This window comes from Protomyctophum bolini (genome assembly GCF_963924005.1).
Source record: "Protomyctophum bolini genome assembly, chromosome: 24".
In the NCBI taxonomy this organism is placed as follows: Eukaryota; Metazoa; Chordata; class Actinopteri; order Myctophiformes; family Myctophidae; genus Protomyctophum; species Protomyctophum bolini.
Window position 1 is genome coordinate 27,295,132 of NC_137885.1, and position 24,616 is coordinate 27,319,747.

The following is a 24,616-nucleotide window of genomic DNA, read 5'->3' on the forward strand; positions in this document are numbered from 1 at the left end:
TTTACTTTACTTAATTAAATGGCAGATCTTTAAAAAATATAATACATAGAATAACTTAAACGTTTCTGAAGTGGTTGTTCCTCCAAGATTGTTGCCTGGATAACCACTTCAGAAACTGTATAGCCTACATAACAGCATCCTAGCAAGGAATATCACCCCTAATAATACAAACCATGTGTTGTATGGAGAATATAGGTTGCTACCTTCAGGAAGGATTATGTGGTGTCATTCATTCATGATTCATTCAAGTTTTATTTATTCCTGAAAATAAATCAAACTCGTTGTCAGTGTCGTTGAGTAATACACGGCTAAAATATGTTTGCTTTTTGCTTTTTATTTTGATTTGGATCTCTTTTAGCCTTTCGGCTAATCTTCCAAGAGTCCAGAAATAAATTAAAACATAACACAATACATTATATTACATTACAAAATAGTACATTTCATTTCAAAATTACATCTCAAATTACACTGATGCTAAACGACAACAGTGAGTTAAATGTTACAACATAATAAAAAATACCTATACCTCTAATCCTCAACTCATACAGCCGCACACACTCACGCACACACAGGCACAGCATATGCCTGCCCACAGACAGATACAGTTCATTCACCTATCTATGGTGGACTATGCATGGCAGGGTCGTCCTCTTCCCTGAGCCAGCTGAAAACCTGACCGCATACCAAGTACCAACACAGAAACTAGAACTAAAAAAGAACAAAGCTTAACAGAAATCACAACATGATAGTGCATCAATAAAATCAATCTCAGCTATAGTGATGAGTTCCATAATTTAACTGCCCTAGAAATAAAAGATCGGCCTCCCATACTAGTTTTTATTTTTGGTAGAACATAAATATCTTTGTGTCTTGATCTTGTGTTGACCTGATGTTTATCTCGAACTAATGTTAATTTATTCTTTATGTTTACTGGTTTATTAGATGTTTTTATTTTAGAAATCAATGCAAGAGACTGTTTTCCTATGCATTCAAGTGCTGTGGGCCATCCCATTCTGTTATGCAGTTCACCCGTGTCAATTTCATACCCACATCTTAAGACCATTCTAGCTGCCTTGTTTAGTGTGATCTGTAGTTTTCTGATCTGTCTGAGCTGCGTTGCCCCCTCACTGCACAGCAATAGTTAACGTGACTATAAATCAGACTACGGGATATTAACCTCAACGTCTCTTCAGATAAAAGCCCTGTAATTCGCCCAACCATTCCTGCCATTTGCATTACCTTTTTAGAGATATCTGTGGTATGAGCTGTCCATGATAAATTGTTTTGTATTTTAATTCCTAGTAGTTTGACTTCTGTGACCTCATTTATCTGTATACCCCTCCATAAGATAAGTTCCATGGCCCTAACCTATTCCTTTTTCTGTTGGTGCATATGACCATATTCTTAGTTTTATCAGTGTTCAGTACTAATTTGTTATTCTCAACCCATTTAACAACGTGTTTAAAATCATTTGCCAGGTGCTCACGCAACTGAGTTTGTGATTCAGCTACTGCAGTGATGGTTGTGTCGTCAGCGAACATGTGTGCATTTGAGTTGGTTAGTACTAATGGAAGATCATTTGTGTATATGTATATATAATAGAGGACCAAGACAACTCCCCTGTGGAATTCCACAGGAAGTAGAACGAGGTGAGGAAAATGAGCCGTTGACATCTACAGACTGCTTTCTGCCATACAGATAGGATTTCATCCAATTGATAGAATTCTGACTGAAGCCATGATGATTTAATTTTTTTAGAAGAATTGTGTGATCAATCAGATCGAAAGCGGCAGTGAAATCTAAAAGTAAAATGGATGCAAGTTTACCTTGGTCGAGAGCATTCAGCCAGGTATCCGTCATCTCAATGAGAGCTGTTTCAGTGGAATGGTTTTTACGATATGCATGTTGGGCATGAGTTAATAGGTTATTTGTTTCCATGTATTTCCATATATAATCACTAACTACTTTCTCCAGGATTTTACTTAGAGAGGAAAGTAGGCCGATATACCCGTATACTGTATACCAGTAAGCCAGCATGCATTGGTGGTGAAAACAAACATACCGGTAGATGTCTTGTTATCATGAATACATTCTTCTATTCTATTTTCCTTTGATTCTTATTTTTATCTGGTGTATAGGCAACATTGTTTTGCAATATCAAAATGAAATAATAACTTTATGCCTACTACAAATTCAATAATAAATTATGATTAAATGTAAAAAAATAAAAAAATAAAAGCAAAAGAAAACCTCTTATTCCTTTCTTCTTACTTCTTTGCCGTAACAACTGGGAGCCACGGGAGAGGGCCCCACGGGAGAGGGCCCCACGGGAGAGGGACACATGAGCCACATGTGGCTCTAGAGCCACAGATTGCCTACCCCTGGTCTAACCCATTTAGACCTCAGGACGATTCTACAAATGTCTTCTAAATCATGACAGTTTTCTGAAAAACCCCCATGTTTCTAATGTCAGCAGTGTTGTTTTCGTCGACTTAAAACTAAGAAGAAAAATGTTCGTCGACTACCTTTTTCGAATCGAATGATGACTAAAACTAAAACTAAATATACTGACAATTTCGTGAACAAATAAAAACTAGACTAAAATGTTAGGAAGGGAGTAGTGGACAAGAGATCCAGTTTTATGCTGGGTTGCATGCTGAAAATAGCAGATATACAATCTCACAACGCGTCGCGTTGTGAGATTGTATATCTGCTATTTTCAGCATGCAAGCAAAGTGTAAAATATGTCATTACAACGACATCAAGGCCTGTCAAAACACATTTTAGTCGACTAAATCAACTGTAGATTTATATATTCAAACATAGCAGATCTACAAGCTCATAGCGCGGCACTCGGTGCAGCTCCTACGAGCTTGTAGATCTGCTATTTTTCAACAGCTAAAGTACAACAATGCTTAAAACACCAAAACGCGTTAAGTATCATCCTTGACCTTGGCCTTTCACACTATCTGCTATCACAGACAGTCCCAAGGCTGAGACACTTAGCTTGCGCAAACACACTTCTATCGGCCCTTGGTAGATAAGTTAAACCTTGAAAACGGCTACACAGAGAAAACTAGTTGCACAATACTAGTATTTAATGCTACGTGTAACACTGCAACTCAATGTTCTTGATGGAAGAGAAATCACAGACAAAATGTGTTCAACGTCAGGGTTTTCTTTTAATGCATTACTGTGTGTATATTATTACTAACCCCAGCCAAGTAACGCTGGCTGCCTGGCTCTACAAAAGTGCATTTTGGACGACGACGACGACTTTGGTAAGGAAATAAGGAAAGTATCAAAAATATGTCGATCAGTAAATAATATAATTATTATTACTACTAATATGCAACTTTTTACTATTAAAAAAAAAAAAAAAAAACTAGCCGATCTACATCGAGACATTGTGAGCTTGTAGATCAGCTATTTGAACTATTTTAAGGTTGTTTTTTAATAGTGAAAAATTGCAAATTATTTTAGGGATAAGGGGGTGGCGCAAGACATAGCCCATAGGCTATTATGTTCATATAGAGAAACTTTAAGAACTTTATTATAGCCTACTTAGTTATTCTTAATATAGGATATACTCCATGTTGAGACTAGTGACAGTGCAGGGAGAGCAGCTGGCATCTTAATGTTAATTTAAATTGAGATATTCCTCTAATTTTTAAGAGGAAAAAAGAAGGCCTACATTGTCCAGAAAGTCCTGCAGAGGAGACAAACCGAGGAGACAAACTTCTAGTTGCCTAGCCCTGCACTATTGTCCATTTGCAGACATTTGTTTCCATCAGAGTTTGGAAGCACTCGTTTTCCGGGGAGAAAAATTTCTCGAAAGTACACAATGTGTTTCCAAGATTTGCAAATGTTTTTCTATGATTTGCAAATGTGTTTCTATGATTTACAAATGTGTTTCCAAGATTTGGAAATGTTTTTCCATGATTTACAGATGTATTTTGTATTTTTTACAAAGAAAATATTAGATTTGTGTGTGCATTTATCCTAAAAAAATTGTTTAAATCCTCAATTGTGCGTGTGAATTGTAAATCTGCATTTGGCATTCCTTTTACCTGTTGAATCATTTTGACTAAAGACCTGGAGGCGTGATCAATGCTCTTTGGCCACTCAGAATAGCCAAATGGCATTGATCGCGTGATCAATGCCATTTGTAATGTCTTTAGTTTACTCAAGTTATAGGGAATAAGACCTGGTACTTAAGACACGCAAAATACAGCCCTAGGTGTTGTTTAATTGGGCCACGGTCTGCATAATGGAGTCTAGGTGTTGTTTCATTGGGTAATAATGGAGACTAGGTGTTGTTTCATTGGGTAATAATGGAGACTAGGTGTTGTTTCATTGGGCCACAGCCAGGGGGACCTGTTGTTGGAGCATCAGGTAGTCTGACACACAGCTGGGCATGTAGGACAGAGGCAGCCAGAACAGCTTGGCGTCCCAGCCGGGGGAGTAGCGCGTGCGCGGGTGCACCGCCGCCACAGCGTGCTCCATGCAGCCCACCACCTTCATCAGGTCCCCGTCGGATATCTGGGTCACCTTCTCCTTCATCATCACCTCCACTGGGACAGGACAGGACGGGGAGGGGAGGGGAGGAGAGGAAATGACTGGGGTTAGATCAGAGGGTAACAAGACTACTCGCCCCGTTTCTGTTTTCCTCCCAGAATTCTCCCCAGTGAGGGGTTGGTGGGAGAGGCTGGACAGCAGACGGCTGGACTTTGAATTTCTCTAACTATAAACGATCATGACAGCAGAACAGCCTAAGTACAAATATAATTTATGAAAAGCTACTACAGTGAAGTCTGTTCACAGAAGTTGTTGTAGGCTATGTGGGGATTATCTAACGAGGTACCATTTGAGTGGGCAAAACCTTACATATACTAAATTGTTTATAGGGTCAACATAAGTAAAATAATATAGCCTTTCCACAGCAGTATCTTTTTATATTTTTCCAAAAAGAATACAAACAGCCAATAGCATTACAAAGTTATCCCCCTCACTGGGGAAAATTCCGGGAGGAAAAACGGGCAAGCACCGGGGCGAGTAGTCCAGTATTAGATCAGAGTCATCTATAGTAAGAGAGTGCAGGTGACACTATCATAGCGTTGACTCCGATCAGGGGACGCATTAACCCCCATGAGGGCCCCTGGGCCGGGAATATTTGAAGGGAACATTCAAACACGCAAACGTTTTCGTGTTTTTCTGTGTTTTTATCATCTTTTTAACCTAAATTTGAACAATCAACAGCCAGCTTAACTCTGAGAGTGTACAAATGGAAGCAAAGGGACAGCCTGTGTGTGTGTTCTCTGAGGGGCAGCCTGTGTGTGTGTGTGTGTTCTCTGAGGGGCAGCCTGTGTGTATGTTCTCTGAGGGGCAGCCTGTGTGTGTGTGTGTGTTCTCTGAGGGGCAGCCTGTGTGTGTGTTCTCTGAGGGGCAGCCTGTGTGTGTGTGTGTGTGTGTGTGTGTGTGTGTGTGTGTGTGTTCTCTGAGGGGCAGCCTGTGTGTGTGTGTTCTCTGAGGGGCAGCCTGTGTGTGTGTTCTCTGAGGGGCAGCCTGTGTGTGTGTTCTCTGAGGGGCAGCCTGTGTGTGTGTGTGTGTGTGTGTGTTCTCTGAGGGGCAGCCTGTGTGTGTGTGTGTGTGTGTGTGTGTGTGTGTGTTCTCTGAGGGGCAGCCTGTGTGTGTGTGTGTGTGTGTGTGTGTGTTCTCTGAGGGGCAGCCTGTGTGTGTGTGTGTGTGTGTTCTCTGAGGGGCAGCCTGTGTGTGTGTGTGTGTGTGTGTTCTCTGAGGGGCAGCCTGTGTGTGTGTTCTCTGAGGGGCAGCCTGTGTGTGTGTGTGTGTGTGTGTGTTCTCTGAGGGGCAGCCTGTGTGTGTGTGTGTGTGTTCTCTGAGGGGCAGCCTGTGTGTGTGTGTGTGTGTTCTCTGAGGGGCAGCCTGTGTGTGTGTGTGTGTTCTCTGAGGGGCAGCCTGTGTGTGTGTGTGTTCTCTGAGGGGCAGCCTGTGTGTGTGTTCTCTGAGGGGCAGCCTGTGTGTGTGTGTGTGTGTGTGTTCTCTGAGGGGCAGCCTGTGTGTGTGTTCTCTGAGGGGCAGCCTGTGTGTGTGTGTGTTCTCTGAGGGGCAGCCTGTGTGTGTTCTCTGAGGGGCAGCCTGTGTGTGTGTGTGTTCTCTGTGGGGCAGCCTGTGTGTGTGTGTGTTCTCTGTGGGGCAGCCTGTGTGTGTGTGTTCTCTGAGGGGCAGCCTGTGTGTGTGTGTTCTCTGAGGGGCAGCCTGTGTGTGTGTTCTCTGAGGGTCAGCCGGTCTGTGTGTGTGTTCTCTGAGAGGCAGCCTGTGTGTGTGTTCTCTGAGGGCAAAGTCTGATTTAGAAAATTAGCTGGTTGTACAAATGAGGATGATTGCCTGCCTGAGTGCACGCGCATGCGTGTGTGCGTGTGTGTGGTTTCGATAGTTGTGGGTTATGAATCCAGAACATGTATCGAGGGGGGGGGGGGGGAACTGTACAACGTATTACCGAAACTTACCCTTGTCCAAATACTCCGGCCCATAAGCGTCTCTGACGTCCTGGGGCATTTTGTCCCACAGCCTTTTGATGTCTTTTCCCAGGATGGCCGGGTCCGTCACGTTGGTCTTGAAGAAGCCCGGCTCGATGCAGAGCACTCTGACACCGAACGGCACCATGCACAGCCTGACAGAGAAAAATACATTTATATATTATATATCGATGCAGAGGACTCTGACACCGAACGGCACCATGCACAACCTGACAGAGAAATATACATTTATATATATCGATGCAGAGGACTCTGACACCGAACGGCACCATGCACAACCTGACAGAGAAAAATACATTTATATATTATATATCGATGCAGAGCACTCTGACACCGAACGGCACCATGCACAACCTGACAGAGAAAAATACATTTATATATATATCGATGCAGAGGACTCTGACACCGAACGGCACCATGCACAACCTGACAGAGAAATATACATTTATATATATATCGATGCAGAGGACTCTGACACCGAACGGCACCATGCACAACCTGACAGAGAAAAATACATTTATATATATATCGATGCAGAGCACTCTGACACCGAACGGCACCATGCACAACCTGACGGAGAAAAATACATTTATATATATCGATGCAGAGGACTCTGACACCGTACGGCACCATGCACAACCTGACAGAGACAAATACATTTATATATCGATGCAGAGGACTCTGACACCGAACGGCACCATGCACAACCTGACAGAGAAAAATACATTTATATATATATCGATGCAGAGCACTCTGACACCGAACGGCACCATGCACAACCTGACAGGGAAAAATACATTTATATATTATATATCGATGCAGAGGACTCTGACACCGAACGGCACCATGCACAACCTGACAGAGGAAAATACATTTATATATTATATATCGATGCAGAGGACTCTGACACCGAACGGCACCATGCACAACCTGACGGAGAAAAATACATTTATATATATCGATGCAGAGGACTCTGACACCGTACGGCACCATGCACAACCTGACAGAGACAAATACATTTATATATCGATGCAGAGGACTCTGACACCGAACGGCACCATGCACAACCTGACAGAGAAAAATACATTTATATATATATCGATGCAGAGCACTCTGACACCGAACGGCACCATGCACAACCTGACAGGGAAAAATACATTTATATATTATATATCGATGCAGAGGACTCTGACACCGAACGGCACCATGCACAACCTGACAGAGGAAAATACATTTATATATTATATATCGATGCAGAGGACTCTGACACCGAACGGCACCATGCACAACCTGACAGAGAAAAATACATTTATATATATATCGATGCAGAGGACTCTGACACCGAACGGCACCATGCACAACCTGACAGAGAAAAATACATTTATATATATATCGATGCAGAGGACTCTGACACCGAACGGCACCATGCACAACCTGACAGAGAAAAATACATTTATATATATATCGATGCAGAGGACTCTGACACCGAACGGCACCATGCACAACCTGACAGAGAAAAATACATTTATATATTATATATATAATATATCGATGCAGAGGACTCTGACACCGAACGGCACCATGCACAACCTGACAGAGAAAAATACATTTATATATATCGATGCAGAGCACTCTGACACCGAACGGCACCATGCACAACCTGACAGAGAAAAATACATTTATATATCGATGCAGAGGACTCTGACACCGAACGGCACCATGCACAACCTGACAGAGACAAATACATTTATATATATCGATGCAGAGGACTCTGACACCGAACGGCACCATGCACAACCTGACAGAGAAAAATACATTTATATATATATCGATGCAGAGGACTCTGACACCGAACGGCACCATGCACAACCTGACAGAGAAAAATACATTTATATATATATCGATGCAGAGGACTCTGACACCGAACGGCACCATGCACAACCTGACGGAGAAAAATACTTTTATATATTATATATATAATATATCGATGCAGAGGACTCTGACACCGAACGGCACCATGCACAACCTGACAGAGAAAAATACATTTATATATATCGATGCAGAGCACTCTGACACCGAACGGCACCATGCACAACCTGACAGAGAAAAATACATTTATATATCGATGCAGAGGACTCTGACACCGAACGGCACCATGCACAACCTGACAGAGACAAATACATTTATATATATCGATGCAGAGGACTCTGACACCGAACGGCACCATGCACAACCTGACAGAGAAAAATACATTATATATATCGATGCAGAGGACTCTGACACCGAACGGCACCATGCACAACCTGACAGAGACAAATACATTTATATATATCGATGCAGAGCACTCTGACACCGAACGGCACCATGCACAACCTGACAGAGACAAATACATTATATATATCGATGCAGAGGACTCTGACACCGAACGGCACCATGCACAACCTGACAGGGAAAAATACATTTATATATATATCGATGCAGAGGACTCTGACACCGAACGGCACCATGCACAACCTGACGGAGAAAAATACATTTATATATCGATGCAGAGCACTCTGACACCGAACGGCACCATGCACAACCTGACAGGGAAAAATACATTTATATATATATCGATGCAGAGGACTCTGACACCGAACGGCACCATGCACAACCTGACAGAGAAAAATACATTTATATATATATCGATGCAGAGCACTCTGACACCGAACGGCACCATGCACAACCTGACGGAGAAAAATACTTTTATATTAGGGCCGGGACTAATTGCGATTAATTTAGATTAATTAACTACAGAAAAATTAATCGCGATTAACTACAGATAAATTAATCGCACCTTTTTTTTCACCGCGGAACGTTTCTCACTGGGCGCTTTTCTATAGTACTGAAAACTGGAAATAATATATGAACCTTTATTGAGAAAGGATATCCCCTTGAGATGCATCATCTCGTTTTCGAGGGGGTCCAGCAACATACAGTAAATACAAGACAATACAACAAGTACAATCATACATACATAATCGAGGACAAAACAAACAACAAAGCTCTCCTAAAACTAGCTGCTCCCATCCCACCTATTCACCCACAACATGGTATCAATAAGTCAAAATAGTATAGTGTACAAGATGATGAACATACATCGGAAGAACATCAGGCCGAGCATCATGACAGACGTGAGAATGCATTAACAGCATTGTCAATACATCATAGCAGAGTACAAACATGCACTTGAAAATAGTAAATAGTAAATAGTAAATAGTGAGTAGAACATTTGCCACATGATGTAAGGAGAGAGAGAACAATCCGAACAATAGGAGGCATTTAGAAGCAGGAGCATGGTTTTTGGAGATGGGTAAAGATAGACACTTTAAAAATATTGAAGGAGTTAATGGATCTGAGGGAACTGGGGAGATTGTTCCAGTCGACAGGAGCTTTAAATTTAAAAGCACGCCGACCAACTACTTTTCTGATGTTGGTGGGGACTGTAAGGTAAAGATGGTCAGTGTGCCTCAGGTTGTAAGGTGAGCTGAAGGGACGTAGATATTGTTTTAAGTATTCCGGGTAATTGAAGTGTATGCATTTGAAGATAAATAGAAGCCAGTGAGAGTGTCTTCGAGCTTTTGGTGTTAGCCAGTTGAGGGACTCGTACAGGGTACAGTGGTGGGTCATATAGGGACACCTCAGTATAAATCTACAGAGATTGTTATATGTTACGTTGAGGGGATAGAGGTGTGTATCGGAGGTATTTTGGTAAACAATGTCAGCATAGTCTAAGATGGGGAGAATTAGTTGAGAGATGATTCTTTTCCTGACCTGAAGGGTGAAACAGTTAATTGATCGATATAGAATTTTCAGGCTGAAATTAACTTTCTGGATAACAGAGGTGATGTGAGGCTCGAATGTCAGTTGAGGGTCGAGCCAAAGGCCGAGATATTTAAATTTGTCAACCATTTCGAGCTGTGTGCCGTCAGCAAATGTAATTGCTAGAGGCAAAGAAGTTGGTCTTGTGGAAAAGACCATGCTAACAGATTTCTTTTTGTTTAATATCAGCTTGTTAAGATGGAACCATCTTTGAACTGCATCAAAGTCAACCTGTAATGTACACTGGATTTGGGCAATGTCGGAATTTGATGCGTGGATGACTGTGTCATCGGCATATAATTGAATTTGGCAATCAGAACAGATTGTGGGTAGGTCATTAATAAAAATGGAGAAAAGCAGAGGCCCCAGGGAAGAACCCTGGGGTACACCTTTCTCTATAATTTTAAATTCAGATCGGTTCCCCTGAAACGAGACACACTGACGTCTAAGATGGAGATATGAATTAAACCAGAGAACTGATTCTCGGGAGAGACCAATGGAGTGTAATTTGTCGAGGAGTAGGTAGTGGTCTACAAGATCGAATGCCTTGGTAAGGTCGATAAATATAGCACCGGTGTGCATGCCGTTTTCAAATGATGAAAACATATCATTTGTAAATTTTATGAGTGTTGTAGTGGTGGAAAAATTGGGTCTGAAGCCAGATTGAAATGGAGATAGAATGTGAAAGTTATTGGCATACTTGGAGAGTTGTTTAAAGATTAACTTTTCAAAAATCTTTACTGTGCTATTTATAATAGAAATTGGTCTATAGTTGTTGAGATCATGAGGATCTCCAGCTTTATGTAGGGGGGTGACACTGACACATTTCCAGATTGACGGAATTTCACATGTTGATAAAGAAAGATTAAATAAATCAGAGAGTGGGAATGAGAGAATATGAGGTGCAATTTTCAGGAATTTGATCTCTAAACCATCAGGACCAGCAGCACCTGACCGTAACTCCCGGATTGCCAGTTCGACATCAATTGGAGTGATTTTGGCAAAAGAGAAGGAGCTACCAACTCTGGGATTATTCGGGGGGGCATGAGAATAAGGTGGGCCCGATTGGGAGCTGCAAACAGAGGAGAAGTGGTGACTAAAAGCATTGGCTATTATGGAAGGATCGCCAGTTAGCCCGTCATTGATCTTAATGAGATTTGGAGTTTTACTTGTTTTATTAAATATGTTATTAATTCTGTTCCAGAATTTTTTGGGGTTATTGAACTCATTATTTAGACAGTCCTTGTAGAAATTTGCTTCGGCATTTCTAGTTTTGGTTTTACATGTGTTCCTTAAATGTTTATATGTGTTCCAGTCAGACGAATCATTTGATGATCGATATTTTAGCCAGGCCTTGTCTCTCTGTTTGAACAGCTGAATGAGTTCACCATTAATCCAGGGTAAGTGTCTACCTTTAACCTTGATGGAAATCCAGGGGGCATGTTTATCTATGATTTTGTTAAGTTCTGTATAGAGGAAGTTCCAAGCGTCTCCAACCGAGGGTATTAATTGAAAGCGATCCCAGTTAATGTCGAGTAAATCATGGGTAAAGAGTTCATTGTTCAAATTTTTAAGCTGTCTTACTTTTATATATTTTGGTGGTAAACGAGGTAATTGGATCTTCCACACACAGAAAATAATTGAGTGGTCACTAAAGCAGTCGGGTAAAACCCCAGATTTTGTAATTCTGTCAGGATGAGAGACAAGAATCCAATCTAGCAGAGATTTAGTTAAATGAACAGGATCGACTCTGGTAGGTTCACTAATGAGTTGGGTGAGATTACTGCTGTTGATAGTATTACGGTCATTGGATGATGACCTTTCAAGCCAATTTCGGTTAAAGTCCCCCAAAATAATGTTTTCATTTAGCCGATCTATGGAATTGATAGTAGACAGGATATGTTGTATCGATTCAGCGGGAGCATTTGGAGGTCTATAAATATTTCCTATCACCAAGTGTTTATTTTCATGAAAAAGTATCCTTATGAATAGACATTCAAAATGCACAGGATTCACATTTGGGTTAACCAGCTCAGAGGCAAATTGAGAAGAAACATATGTAGCTACACCACCTCCTCTTGTGCCTCTATCAGCTCTATACAACACATAGTCATTAAGTTGGACAGCATTGTCTGGGATAGAGTCAGTCAGCCATGTCTCAGAGAGAGTGATTACATTAGGTTTATTATACTCGACCCAAGCCCTTAAAAGGTTGATTTTTAGGAACAGGCTCCTGATGTTAACATGAATAATATGTAAACCTTTCATAGTCTGATTATAGAAAAAATAAAGATGACATTATGACCATGAGTATGCGTAAGAGTGGAATACATTGAGCTGGGCTGATGGTGGGAAGAGCAGCGCACAGGAGAGCACGAGACACACACACGCACGCACAAACACACACACACACACACACACACACCGACATCACAAGCGCACACACAAAAAACAAATAAAAATAAAGACTGGGTGGAGCAGAACAATATGGAGCTCAGCATCTAGCAGAACTCAGTCTGCAAAATGAATAACAGGGGATAGCTCTGGAGCAAATAGTTTCAATATTTACTGGAGGTTTTCTTAACAAAAGATAAAATAAAATAAATAGTAAATTAGTAATATTAATAATAATAATAATAGCAATCATCGATAAATAAATAATAAGGAGAGGGTAGAAACCAAAGTCATTTAAATAAATGTGGGGTCTAAGGTCCCGAGTGTTTATCCCCTTTGGCAGGCTTTTTGCAACTTGCTGTCAGAACCGTCAGAACGCAGAAATCAGGTGTCGCGGTAATATTTCACGACAGTTCACAGCACAGGAACTTACTTCACTGCAAGACGATTTACGGCATAAACAAAGATGGCGGCCTCCAACGCCACAGCAACATGCCGTTTTATAACAAACTAATACAACAAAAAAGAGTCATTTTTACGTCTCGGGACCACAGTGCTGATAAGCGATCTGTATGCAACTAGGCAAGTTCATGTGGAGAAAGTATAAATAGGCCTTACATGACGAGATGGAGAGAAAATATGAAGTTTATCACCAGCGGTGAATGGAGATCATACCGGGACGTCATGGAGGAATATCTCGGCATCTTCTGGACAGGAGAAGAAAACGGGTTTGCCTTTGAACATTATTTTAAATCTACACGGGTAGAGTAGGGAGTATTGGAGGGTGCGTTCTTGGCATTTTTTCTTGATGGGGTCATACATTCGGCGCTTCTGCATCAGGGCAGCACTGTAGTCTGCGTAGATATGGATACGACGCCCCTTGAACAGCAGCTCACCCTTCTCCCGGGCAAGTCGAAGGATCCTCTGCTTATCCTGGAAATTAAGAAATTTCACCAGGATTGGCCTCGGGCCCGCTTGGGAATCCTGGCGCCGAGCCGTCGGGTTGCGGTGTATTTTCTCGATGACCGGCGGGGCGGGGAAGTTCTCCTTGCCGAACAGATGGGGGATCAGTTGGTTCATGAAGCCCATGATGTCGTCGGCCTCTTCCATTTCTGGTACATGAAGGAAACGAAGGTTCGAGGACCGGCTTCTGTTCTCAGCTTCGTCGGCCTTCTCCCTCAGGTATTCGTTCTCTTTCTCCAGCTTTTTCACCCGATCTACAAGTTCTATTATGTTATCCTGGTTAGCGCTGACTCTTTGCTCAAGCTGTTCGACCTGGTCACCCATCGTGGATAGCTTTCCATCAATAGCTGTTAGGCTGGTATGGATGTTGTCCATTTTTGTGTCGAAATGGGAAATCATTTCAGTCTTCATTTGCTGTAGGGCAGCCCAGATGGCTTGGTTGGTGATGGGTTCAACCATGATCAGCTGATGGTAATGCAGTCAGTCAGAGTAGTTAGGTTAAGTACACTGAGTTAACTGAGTTAACTTGAGCTACTAGAGTCAGATTTTTAAAGCTGGGTTATCAAAGTAAGGCTGTGTATAGTCAGGATAACAATAGGAGCAGCAAAAAGGTCTAATAGTAATGTTATAGTACAGACTGAGGCTTCAGCAAACGCTCATGCTCACACCACGGTGGCCATCTTGGAAAAATTTGGTCATAATAAAAAGTCGCCCCATTTTGTGTTGCCTAGAACTGGAGGTCTGACAAAAAACAGTAACAATATGAAGTAAGTACAGCTTTGTGATGTCACTGAGATGTACTTGTTACTGTTACAATTTTTTTTTCAGACCTCCAGTTCTAGGCAACACAGAATGGGGTGACTTTTTATTATCATTTCCACAACAGGTATATTAATGACAGTAAAATGTTGAAAATGAGTGGTATCCTGTAGTCACTATTCATTGATTCACTGGGATAAAAAAAAAGGTTTCTCGCTGTTCTCAGGTTGAATATTGATATGTGATTAATCTAGATTAATTAACTACAAAGCCTCTGATTAATTAGATAATTTTTTTTAATCGAGTCCCAGCTCTACTTTATATATATCGATGCAGAGGACTCTGACACCGAACGGCGCCATGCACAACCTGACAGAGAAAAATACATTTTTTTAATAATTATTTCAGATTTTTTCCTGGAGGAGGAGCCTTTCCAGAGAAATAAATAAAACAGTAAATGGCCCCCTCACGTAGTTATAGGAGGGCAGTATCAGCAGGGGCGGCCTTAGGAATCTGGAGGCCCGTTTCAAGCAGATCTACAAGCTCATAGAGCACCGAAGTGCTGACGTAACTCGCTCATCCCTTCGATTCCCCTGGTTCGCGGAAGTAATTTCTCCATGGAGAATAACATGGGGTGATCTTAATATCGTCTACTATAAGCGTTGTGGTCCAAAAATAAACAAGCTGTCTCGGCGTTATTGTCAGGGAGGTTGTCTCTGTATCGTTTGCAACAGTCAGTCACTCATATATGATACAGTCTGCTTCTAGCGAAAATATAACTAGTTCAGCAGCAGTAACATTAGCGTTTTCTCTCAGTCAGTTGATTCTTCATATCCATATGAGTGAAGCGGCCGGGGTGACATGTTTATTTTTCAAACACAGTTGTTATATGTGGGGATTTAAATGCAACTAAACAAATACATGAACCTGGGGACTGACACCCTCTACTGAAAGTGACGTCAGACTTCGGTGCTCTATAGTGTGGCACCGAGTGCCGCGCTACAAGCTTGTCGATCTGCTATTTTAGGAAATCGTGAAAATGTGTCGCAAAATTTTTTATATATATATTCCTGTAACTACATATTTTCAGATGGGGGGGGGGTCCGTGGCCAAATACAGATCATTCTGGGGGTCCTTGACATGAAAAAGGTTAAGCACCAACTGACAGAAACATAGGGTTTTCAGAAAACTATTGTCAGAAGCCTTTTTTTTTTTTTTTTATCGACCTCAGTCCAAAATGGGTTAAATATATTCGTTTGATGAACTGTGAAGCCCTAAACTGCACATGAACAGAGTCGGCTGTGTCCTGAAATGCCTGATTAGCGTCTGATCTGATTCTGACTCAACAAACGGTTGACATTTACCCGTACAAAGGCTGGTTGAACAAACAATCGTTGGTTTGTGTGACTTTGAACAAGCGGTGTCTGTATTAAAACAAAGAAAATAGTCCCTGCAGATGCCCAAGGGAAACTGTCCCTGGCGTGGAAAGTAACTAAGTGCATTTACTTAAGTACACTTTCTTTGACGCAAATACACTTTGTATTGTGCTTCTACTCAAGGACACTTTGTATTGTGCTTCTACTCAAGTACACTTTGTATTGTGCTTCTACTCAAGTACACTTTGTATTGTGCTTCTACTCAAGTACACTTTGTATTGTGCTTCTACTAAAGTACACTTTGTATTGTGCTTCTACTCAAGTACACTTTGTATTGTGCTTCTACTAAAGTACACTTTGTATTGTGCTTCTACTCAAGTACACTTTGTATTGTGCTTCTACTAAAGTACACTTTGTATTGTGCTTCTACTCAAGTACACTTTGTATTGTGCTTCTACTCAAGTACACTTGGAATTCCCGGGACTTTTACCGTGTAACGGCGTAGTTCTATACGTCGTAGTATCGACACTTTTGCTTAACCCGTCCCATTCTGTACGGGAACCCCTTTTGGTGTTTTAAGCATTATGTTACACTTTAGCTATTGAAAAACCGCAGATCTACAAGCTCACAGCTACGAGCTTGTAGGTCTGCAATTTTTGAAATATCATGAAAATGGAGTGCAAATCTTTGAATATATATATATATATATATATACGGTATATAAATATATATCTTTCAGAGCAAAAGTTTTTAACTCATATCTTTACGTCTGTGGTCACCTCACCACCGGAGCGGTGGTCACCTCACCACCGGAGCGGTGGTCACCTCACCACCGGAGCGGTGGTCACCTCACCCACCCGGAGCGGTGGTCACCTCACCACCGGAGCGGTGGTCACCTCACCCACCGGAGCGGTGGTCACCTCACCCACCCGGAGCGGTGGTCACCTCACCACCGGAGCGGTGGTCACCTCACCCACCGGAGCGGTGGTCACTTCACCACCGGAGCGGTGGTGGTCACCTCACCACCGGAGCGGTGGTCACCTCACCCACCCGGAGCGGTGGTCACCTCACCACCGGAGTGGTGGTCACCTCACCACCGGAGCGGTGGTCACCTCACCACCGGAGCGGTGGTCACCTCACCACCGGAGTGGTGGTCACCTCACCACCGGAGCGGTGGTCACCTCACCACCGGAGCGGCGGTGGTCACCTCACCACTGGAGCGGTGGTCACCTCACCACCGGAGCGGTGGTCACCTCACCACCGGAGCGGTGGTCACCTCACCCACCGGAGCGGTGGTCACCTCACCCACCGGAGCGGTGGTCACCTCACCACCGGAGCGGTGGTCACCTCACCACCGGAGCGGTGGTCACCTCACCACCGCTCCAGACTATGAATAGGCCTTAAACCCACACCACTGAGGGGAGATACCGAGTGTGAACCAAACTGACCTGAGGCTGTCGTTGAAGGCCTCCACGCCGTACTTGGAGACGGTGTACGGGCCGCCCACCACGCTGATCCTCCCGAAGACGCTGGCCACGTTGACCACGCGGCCGCGCGCCCGCTTCACCAGCGGCAGCACGCTCAGCGCCACGGCGATGACGCCGTTCAGGTTGACCTCCAGCATGGACCGGTAGTCCTCCATGGTCAGCCAGTCGCAGGGGGCGGAGGGGAGGGCCACGCCGGCGTTGTTCACCACCGCCCACAGGCCTGTCGGGGGTTAAAAAAACAAATGACGTGTGCGTCACCATTTTTTGTGGGATTTAACCCGTTCTGACCTGAGATCAGATTCATACGAGCAACCAAAGGTATGGCTCCCCCATATCTTGCAAGTATGATCGAACCCTACAAACCCTCCCGCTCACTCAGATCAGCCAACGCAGGGAAGCTGGAAGTACCCTCACTAAAAACGCCGGGACAACGCTCCACACGTCCCAAACTCTTCTCCCTTCTGGCTCCAAAACTGTGGAATGCACTTCCCATTGCAGTCAGAACTGCAGCATCACTCCCAATCTTCCGCCGTAGTCTGAAAACCCACCTTTTCAGACTCCATCATGGCCCATAGCACTTACCCCACCCCCTTAGATAGCAATTCTGTAGACTTAGATAGCATTTGATACAGACATTTGATACAGACTTAGATAGCAATTCTGTAGACTTAGATAGCATTTGATACAGACTTATAGCATGTTATGTAGACAGCATAAGTGCATTGTATGTAGTCATAGCACGTCATAGTACATATGTGTAGCATAGTAGTATAGATGTATAGCTTATATGTATAGTTTCATTATAGATATTCCACTGTTACTTTCTTAGCTACGCATGTTTCATGATAAATGTCTTTATGTGATGTATTCCCATGCTTTTTGTTCTTGCTTAATGTAAGTCGCTCTGGATTAAGAGCGTCTGCTAAATGCCTAAATTGTAAATTGTAATTGTAATACGAGGTTTCCACTGACTGGACACACACTGGTCTGATTAACCCATTCTGACCTGAGATCAGATTCTAAAAATGTCAGTCGTTTTTTTTCAAAAATAGCAGACCTACAAGCTCACAGCGCGCCACTCGGTGGCGCGCTGTGAGCTTGTAGATCTGCTATTTTTCAATAGCTAAAAAGCATAACATGATGCTATAACACCAAAATGGTGTTCCCGTTCAGAATGGGTTCAACTCTAGCCCACGTGACTCAGAATAGAGTGGCGGTGCGGTGGTCTGTTTCTGTAAACATTGATCTCGTTCCCGCGGCCGACACCAGAATGGAAAGACAAAAGTACCGTAGAAGGAACATTGTGAAATGTCAGTTTAGAATGGTTGCACTTGAACTCCCTCTGGTGTTTAAAAAAAAAGAACGCACACGGATAGTCGCTCACTGTGTAAAGTTTGTAAAGAAACCAGACGATACCAGAAGTATGGCGATCGCTAGCACGTGAGACATACGTATGTTGACGCCCCCTCAAAGTGATTTTGGTACGTTCTATGGGGGGGGTAACGTAAGGTTATGTTGATCCATCCCCACCCGTCCTTCCTCTTCGATGTCTCCCTTTTGACTGATAACCTGTCCATTCAAAGTACTCTAGACAGGCCGAAACTGCCTCCCCCTGGCCAGCCGGGGCGCCTGATGGAGGCCAATTACACATAATTCTTGACATACTTTAATTTGGTTTGACGGAAAGAAGTAGTCGCTATACAACAATGCCAATAGATAGAAAATAAATGCCCCATCGAACTTTCAGATGCTGTTTTTCTCCCAGTGTGGAGGAAGAATGATTAGGATTTCTATTGTGATCTCTCACCTCTTGAAATATATATATATAATTCATCGGTTTCTGTTGTGTTGGAAGTAACAACAGAAACAAAGCATGTGTTTGAACAACAGAAACAAAGCAGTTGTCCTCAAAACCACACCTCCAGTCGCTGTCATAAGAACGGGAGGTGCGCTCATCATGATCACGGCAGCAGCAGAGCCTGTTTGTGCCAGTCTCAATGTCTGTAAACAAACAATTGGTCTATGGACTTTTGAGGCCGTCGGGCTGAGGCTGTGAGATACTCTGCTACCCCCCCCCCCCCCCCCTTTTGACGACCTCCCACGGGGGAAACCCGGCACCATTGTTAAATCCGGGGAATCGTGTGGAAAGCTAACATCTTAACCACTAAGCCAAAGGGATATTCCTATGGCTCTTTTGAGGCAGCCGAGGTGGACGGGTGGGAAATTTTGACATTGGTTGACATTTTTTGCCTGATTTAACAACATTCACTTTGAAAGAATAATATATATTCAAAGATTTGTGCCACATTTTTTACGATTTTTCAAAAATAGCAGACCTACAAGCTCCTATGAGCTTGTAGATCTGCTATTTTTCAATAGCTAAATTATAACATAATGTTTAAAACATCAAAAGGGGTTCCCGTCCAAAATGGATTAATGGTAAGGGTCACGAAACCCCTATAAAAAGATTGCCCAATACTAACAGCCGGTCAGACAGTGCATGGATTCATGCATGTATGTACATATATAGACAATTATTTTAAGCCAATAAAAAAAGCCTATAATTATACCAAATTTCCCCCACTTTAAACAAAAGAAGCCTGTCGGCAATACCGGACTATAGTACATTAAAGGGACACTTCACCCTTTTTGCAAAAATATATATGTTAATGATGTTTAGAAGCTTTAGAACACTTTCCTGGGGGTCTTTATGTGTGTAATATGTGGTTTTAGCTATTTTAGATTGTAGCAGTGAGCACAGTGTCTCTGATGTCAAGGACACTGGTCTCACTACCTTCCTGGACTACAATTCCCATAATTCTTTGGTGCTCTGCTCCTCCTTGTGGATAGGGGGGAGATCTGTCTTACTGAGACAACATGTAGTCCAGGAAGGAAGTGAGCCCAGTGTCCATGACATCAAGAGACAACAGGCTCACTGCTACAATCTAAAATATCTAAAACCACATATTACACACATAAATACCCCCAGGAAAGTGTTCTAAAGCTTCTTAACGTCATTAAGTGTCCCTTTAAGCAGCAACAAAAACACGACAACAACAATCAAACCCGGGAGACTCATTTCATCAACCATAAATAAACTGACCCTCTCCACTCACTCACCTCGCTCTCCGACCAGGTCCTTGATCATCGCCGCCACCTTGGCGACGCTGTCGCTGCTCCGGACGTCCAGGTGGGCGGTGGTCAGCCTCTCGGAGCACGCCTTGGTCAGCTCCTCCTCTCCGCGCTCCGTGAAGCAGCCGGCGACCACCCTGAAGCCCCGCTCGTCCAGGTGCCGGGCCAGGAGGTTGCCGAAGCCGGAGTCGCAGCCCGTGACGTAGACGTACTTGCTGCCCTTGTCCGGGACGCGGGCCATCTCCCTGACCCAGCGGGTCAGGTAGTAACAGACCACCAGCAGCGCCAGCAGCACGTACACATACATGGCTGTTATTATGGACACAAGGAGGAGGGGAGGAACGAACAGGACAAAAAGAATACATGTCTTTAAAAACCCATTCTGACCTGAGATCAGATTCTATAACGCACAGAAGAATGGTGGTTCTTTAACGCAATTTGACCTGAGATCAGATTCTAAAAAATTCTTCTATACATCCTGACAGTTTTCCATTCTGACCTGAGATCAGATTCTTAAAAAAATGTCTTCTATGTCAGTCGCTCTTCGATAAAAAAAAAAATAGCAGACCTACGTACAAGCTCGTAGCGCTGCTATTTTTCAATAGCTAAAGCATGACATAGTGCTAACACCAGAATGGGTTCCCGCCCAGAATGGGTTAATACACACGATTTTGCAACCCATTTCTTCACCCAGTGTCAATTATCTAATGTAATCCTGGGCGCTACACTTCCTCTGCCAACCTGGGGGGGGGGGGGGGGGCAGCGGACTGACCTCATGCTTCCTTCTATGCATGAGGAGTCCAAGCTGCTTCTTTTCACCTGACAGGGGGGGGATTTCCCCGGCCGGACGTAGCGCGACCAGAGACCTGCCCTATAGGGGACGTCTGGGAGAACGTGCAAACTCCACACAGAAAGGCCCTTTCGCCAACCCCGCCTCGGGTATATGGGCACTGGGGGAGGGAGCACGCCCCCAGCGCCCACAGCGTACCTAGCGGGAATCGAACCCAGGACCTTCTAGCTGTGAGGCGACAGCACTATACCGACTGTGCCACCGTGCCACAAAATACACAGGGATGTTAAGAACCCAGTGTCTTAACAACAGATGATGTATGATGACGTATGATGATAAGAGTGCCCCTCACTTCACACAGGTGTGAATTTTTTTTAATTAATAAAAACAACAACATAACATGAAATTGTGAAAGTAGCCTTACAAAGCATGCAATTATTATTGTACTGTGAATGTCTGTGCTTGTCCGGTCAGTTGGCCTCAAAACTTTTCCATGTCAAGGAGCAAGGACCCCAAATTGTTAGCCCACAGACCCATTTGAAAATCTATGCCAGGGCTCTAGCAGTGATTCTCATCATTTTTATTTCAAGGACACCCAGTTTGACATGCATTAGGCTACTGACCTACTCTGAGAGGGTACAAATGGAACCAAATGGACCTGTTAGGGTCCATTTCGTTCCATTTGTAAACTCTGACTCCCCGGATCCCACTTTGAGAACCACTATTGTCTGTGTGTGTGCGTACAACACTATCCAAGTTCCAGTGATAGACGTTGTTGTTGTTAGCATGGTCTGTAGCATCATGTAGCCAAACAGCTACTATTTCTACAGTTCTCAAGCAAAACGGTCGCGTCGCGTTTCACAATGCTACACAACTGGAGCAAATTAATAACCGGTAACGAGTGACACGCATTCAACAGCGCGATGAATGAACGAGCACCAATACGCGCTCGTCAGCGGCTGAGCTCAGAGTGAATGCGAGTCAGTGAGTGAATACATAATTTTTGTTTTGATTGTATTGCTGTATTGTTGTATTGTTCTTTCTGCTTTGGCAATGTAAACGTATGTTTTCTCGTGCCAATAAAGCCCTTTGAATTGAATTGAATTGAGTGAAATGAGAGAGGGGAGATAGAGAGGAGAAGCAGGCGGGGCTATTAGCCTGCTATGGAACTAATACACACTGCAACAGACAGAGTGGAGAAGCGTCTCTCTCTCTCTCTCGTCTCAGCCGTTCCTACGGAGAGATTGGCGACTCGGGGAGCGTTTGGGCGCACCACAGAAATGATTGGTAGTCCCATAGTTGCTACCAACTATATTTTTTATGTCGCATAGATAAAAATTTCAGGCGCATTTGCGTCCCAAATTATCGCAATTTCGAGCCCATATAAAGTATATTATCGGCGCTATTATAATGTTATCGAATTTATCGGGATGAAGAAGTCATAAATGCTAATATCGGGTCATCCCTAACTATAATAGCCTACTACTGCGTGTACAATTCTACAAGTTCAAGACCGCGAGCCAGATAGCGGTGCCAAGGATCCACCGCAGTCTGATTATCTGTGCTCAGTGTGCTGATAAGTGCATGTATCTACATAGTGCAGATGCATGCGGACACACGTACAACACAACCTACTTTATTTGCACGTGTGCAAAGTACACTAGCCGATATGGTACAGTACCAAAAGAAAAGAACAGAAACAAGGCTGTTGTTGGAACGTTTTACCATAATTCCAATTTCCAACAGCCTTGTTTTTCTTTTCTTCTACTTCTTTTTTCAACCGTAACAGTTTTACTAAAACTGCTGCTATACGGTTGACAATATAGCTGAACAGTGAAAACATCAACTTAACAGCAGGCTATTTTATTTATCCATTATAGTTTCTGATTAGATAGCAAAACAAACGACTAGGCATTCTCGCAAGTGTATAAAGTGACATCAAATCAAAGTGAAAGTCTCGATTCAAAGTATAACAACACTGTGATAACTTCATTTGTCTTTCCCCTCCTACGCCACATCAATGACTCATATTCATGCTTTAGGCTACTCTAGCCTTTTCAACGGTCTTTTCCACAGCTGTGTTTTAATTATAACGTCATACCTGCTCAGATCGGGATGGTCCTCTAAATTCTGCTACAGATTAGAGAGTTTAACAGTTACTAAGTTTACGTTATGATCGAGGAGGATGGTCACGTGTTTTGCCGTTGACCAATAACAACCGAGCTAGGTCACAAAGTGCACCAAGTGACCATGGTAACCACTCCGTTGCGTAACATTCTTTTTTAAAAGCGTTGATCAATAATACACAGTTCAAAAAGGGTCAAAGCAGGGTAAAAGCAAGAGTGGGAACCACCCTGGATCCTTAGGGACCAGCACCCAGGGGATAGTTCCAGCTAAATGATAGTTTGGACCCTTAATTATGGTTCTGTAATCATAATTACATAATTGGAATACAAATTGGACCCTGACGGGTCCATTTATTGGTTCAATGTGTACACTCCGAGTTAAATTAACATATATTTTACAATAAATTGGGGTCTCAGATATAGAAATTCCATCAAAATAGTCTGTAAACTATGCATGTGAAACAGGCGGGGACAAGTTGAGAATCTCTAGCTCCCAGCCGTAAAAAGTTCTCTTATGGGGGTCCCTGGTATATCTCTTCAAATGGGGGTCCACGGGCTAATTAGTGTCAATTTGGGGGTCCTTGACATGAACGTTTTGGGAACCACACAGGCCTGGTTCTTCTAGCCTTACCTTACAAACACTGGACAGTGTCAGTGATGTCTGTGTGATGAAAGAAGACAGCATTTAATAATAATACTAATAATAAGCCTACAAACCAGAAACCGGGTGGATAAAAAATAAACACCAGTAAGTTTATTTTGTCTTTCGTCACGTGTAAGCCGTACTATACTACGGAAGGTAGAGGCCTGGTCAAAAGACTGCGTTTGCGTATTAGCTGCGATAGCCACTTTCTGTCAGCAGATGGAGCCACAGTCAAAGATAGCTAGGGCCTATGCACTATACCTGCATCGAGTGATCTTGGTACACAGAAGTTGATCTATTGAAGATTCTGACCTTCAAAGTACATAATTTTTGTTTTGATTGTATTGCTGTATTGTTCTTTCTGCTTTGGTAATGTAAACGTATGTTTTCTCATGCCAATAAAGCCCTTTGAATTGAAATTGAATTGCCTATGCCCTATGCTGGTATGGAACTATGATTAGCCTGATTATCAGACTAGCTTTCTTGAGACCACTCAGAGTGGGCGGGGTCTTTGGGCTGGATGCAGGC

General features: G+C 43.2%; 1 protein-coding gene across 1 annotated transcript; it reads right to left on the reverse strand.

Annotated features, from left to right (window-relative positions):
* Positions 1-3,200: 3,200 nt before the first annotated feature.
* LOC308311597 (retinol dehydrogenase 16-like) lies at positions 3,201-23,521 on the reverse strand. The gene is made up of 5 exons (XM_080758348.1): positions 23,421-23,521; positions 20,518-20,838; positions 17,359-17,617; positions 6,528-6,691; positions 3,201-4,574 (listed from the first exon to the last, which is right to left on the reverse strand). The coding sequence occupies exons 2-5, from the start codon at positions 20,834-20,836 to the stop codon at positions 4,354-4,356; spliced, it is 963 nt and encodes a 320-aa protein (XP_080614474.1). The 5' UTR covers positions 20,837-20,838; positions 23,421-23,521; the 3' UTR covers positions 3,201-4,353.
* Positions 23,522-24,616: the final 1,095 nt, after the last annotated feature.

Coding starts and splice junctions, on each gene's coding strand:
- LOC308311597 (XM_080758348.1), bottom strand. CDS start 20,836: ATGTATGTGTACGTGCTGCTGGCGCTGCTGGTGGTCTGTTACTACCTG. Junction 17,618..20,517: donor GGACCTGGTCGGAGAGCGAG/GTGAGTGAGTGG, acceptor AACCCCCGACAG/GCCTGTGGGCGGTGGTGAAC. Junction 4,575..6,527: donor GCCGGAGTATTTGGACAAGG/GTAAGTTTCGGT, acceptor GTCCTGTCCCAG/TGGAGGTGATGATGAAGGAG.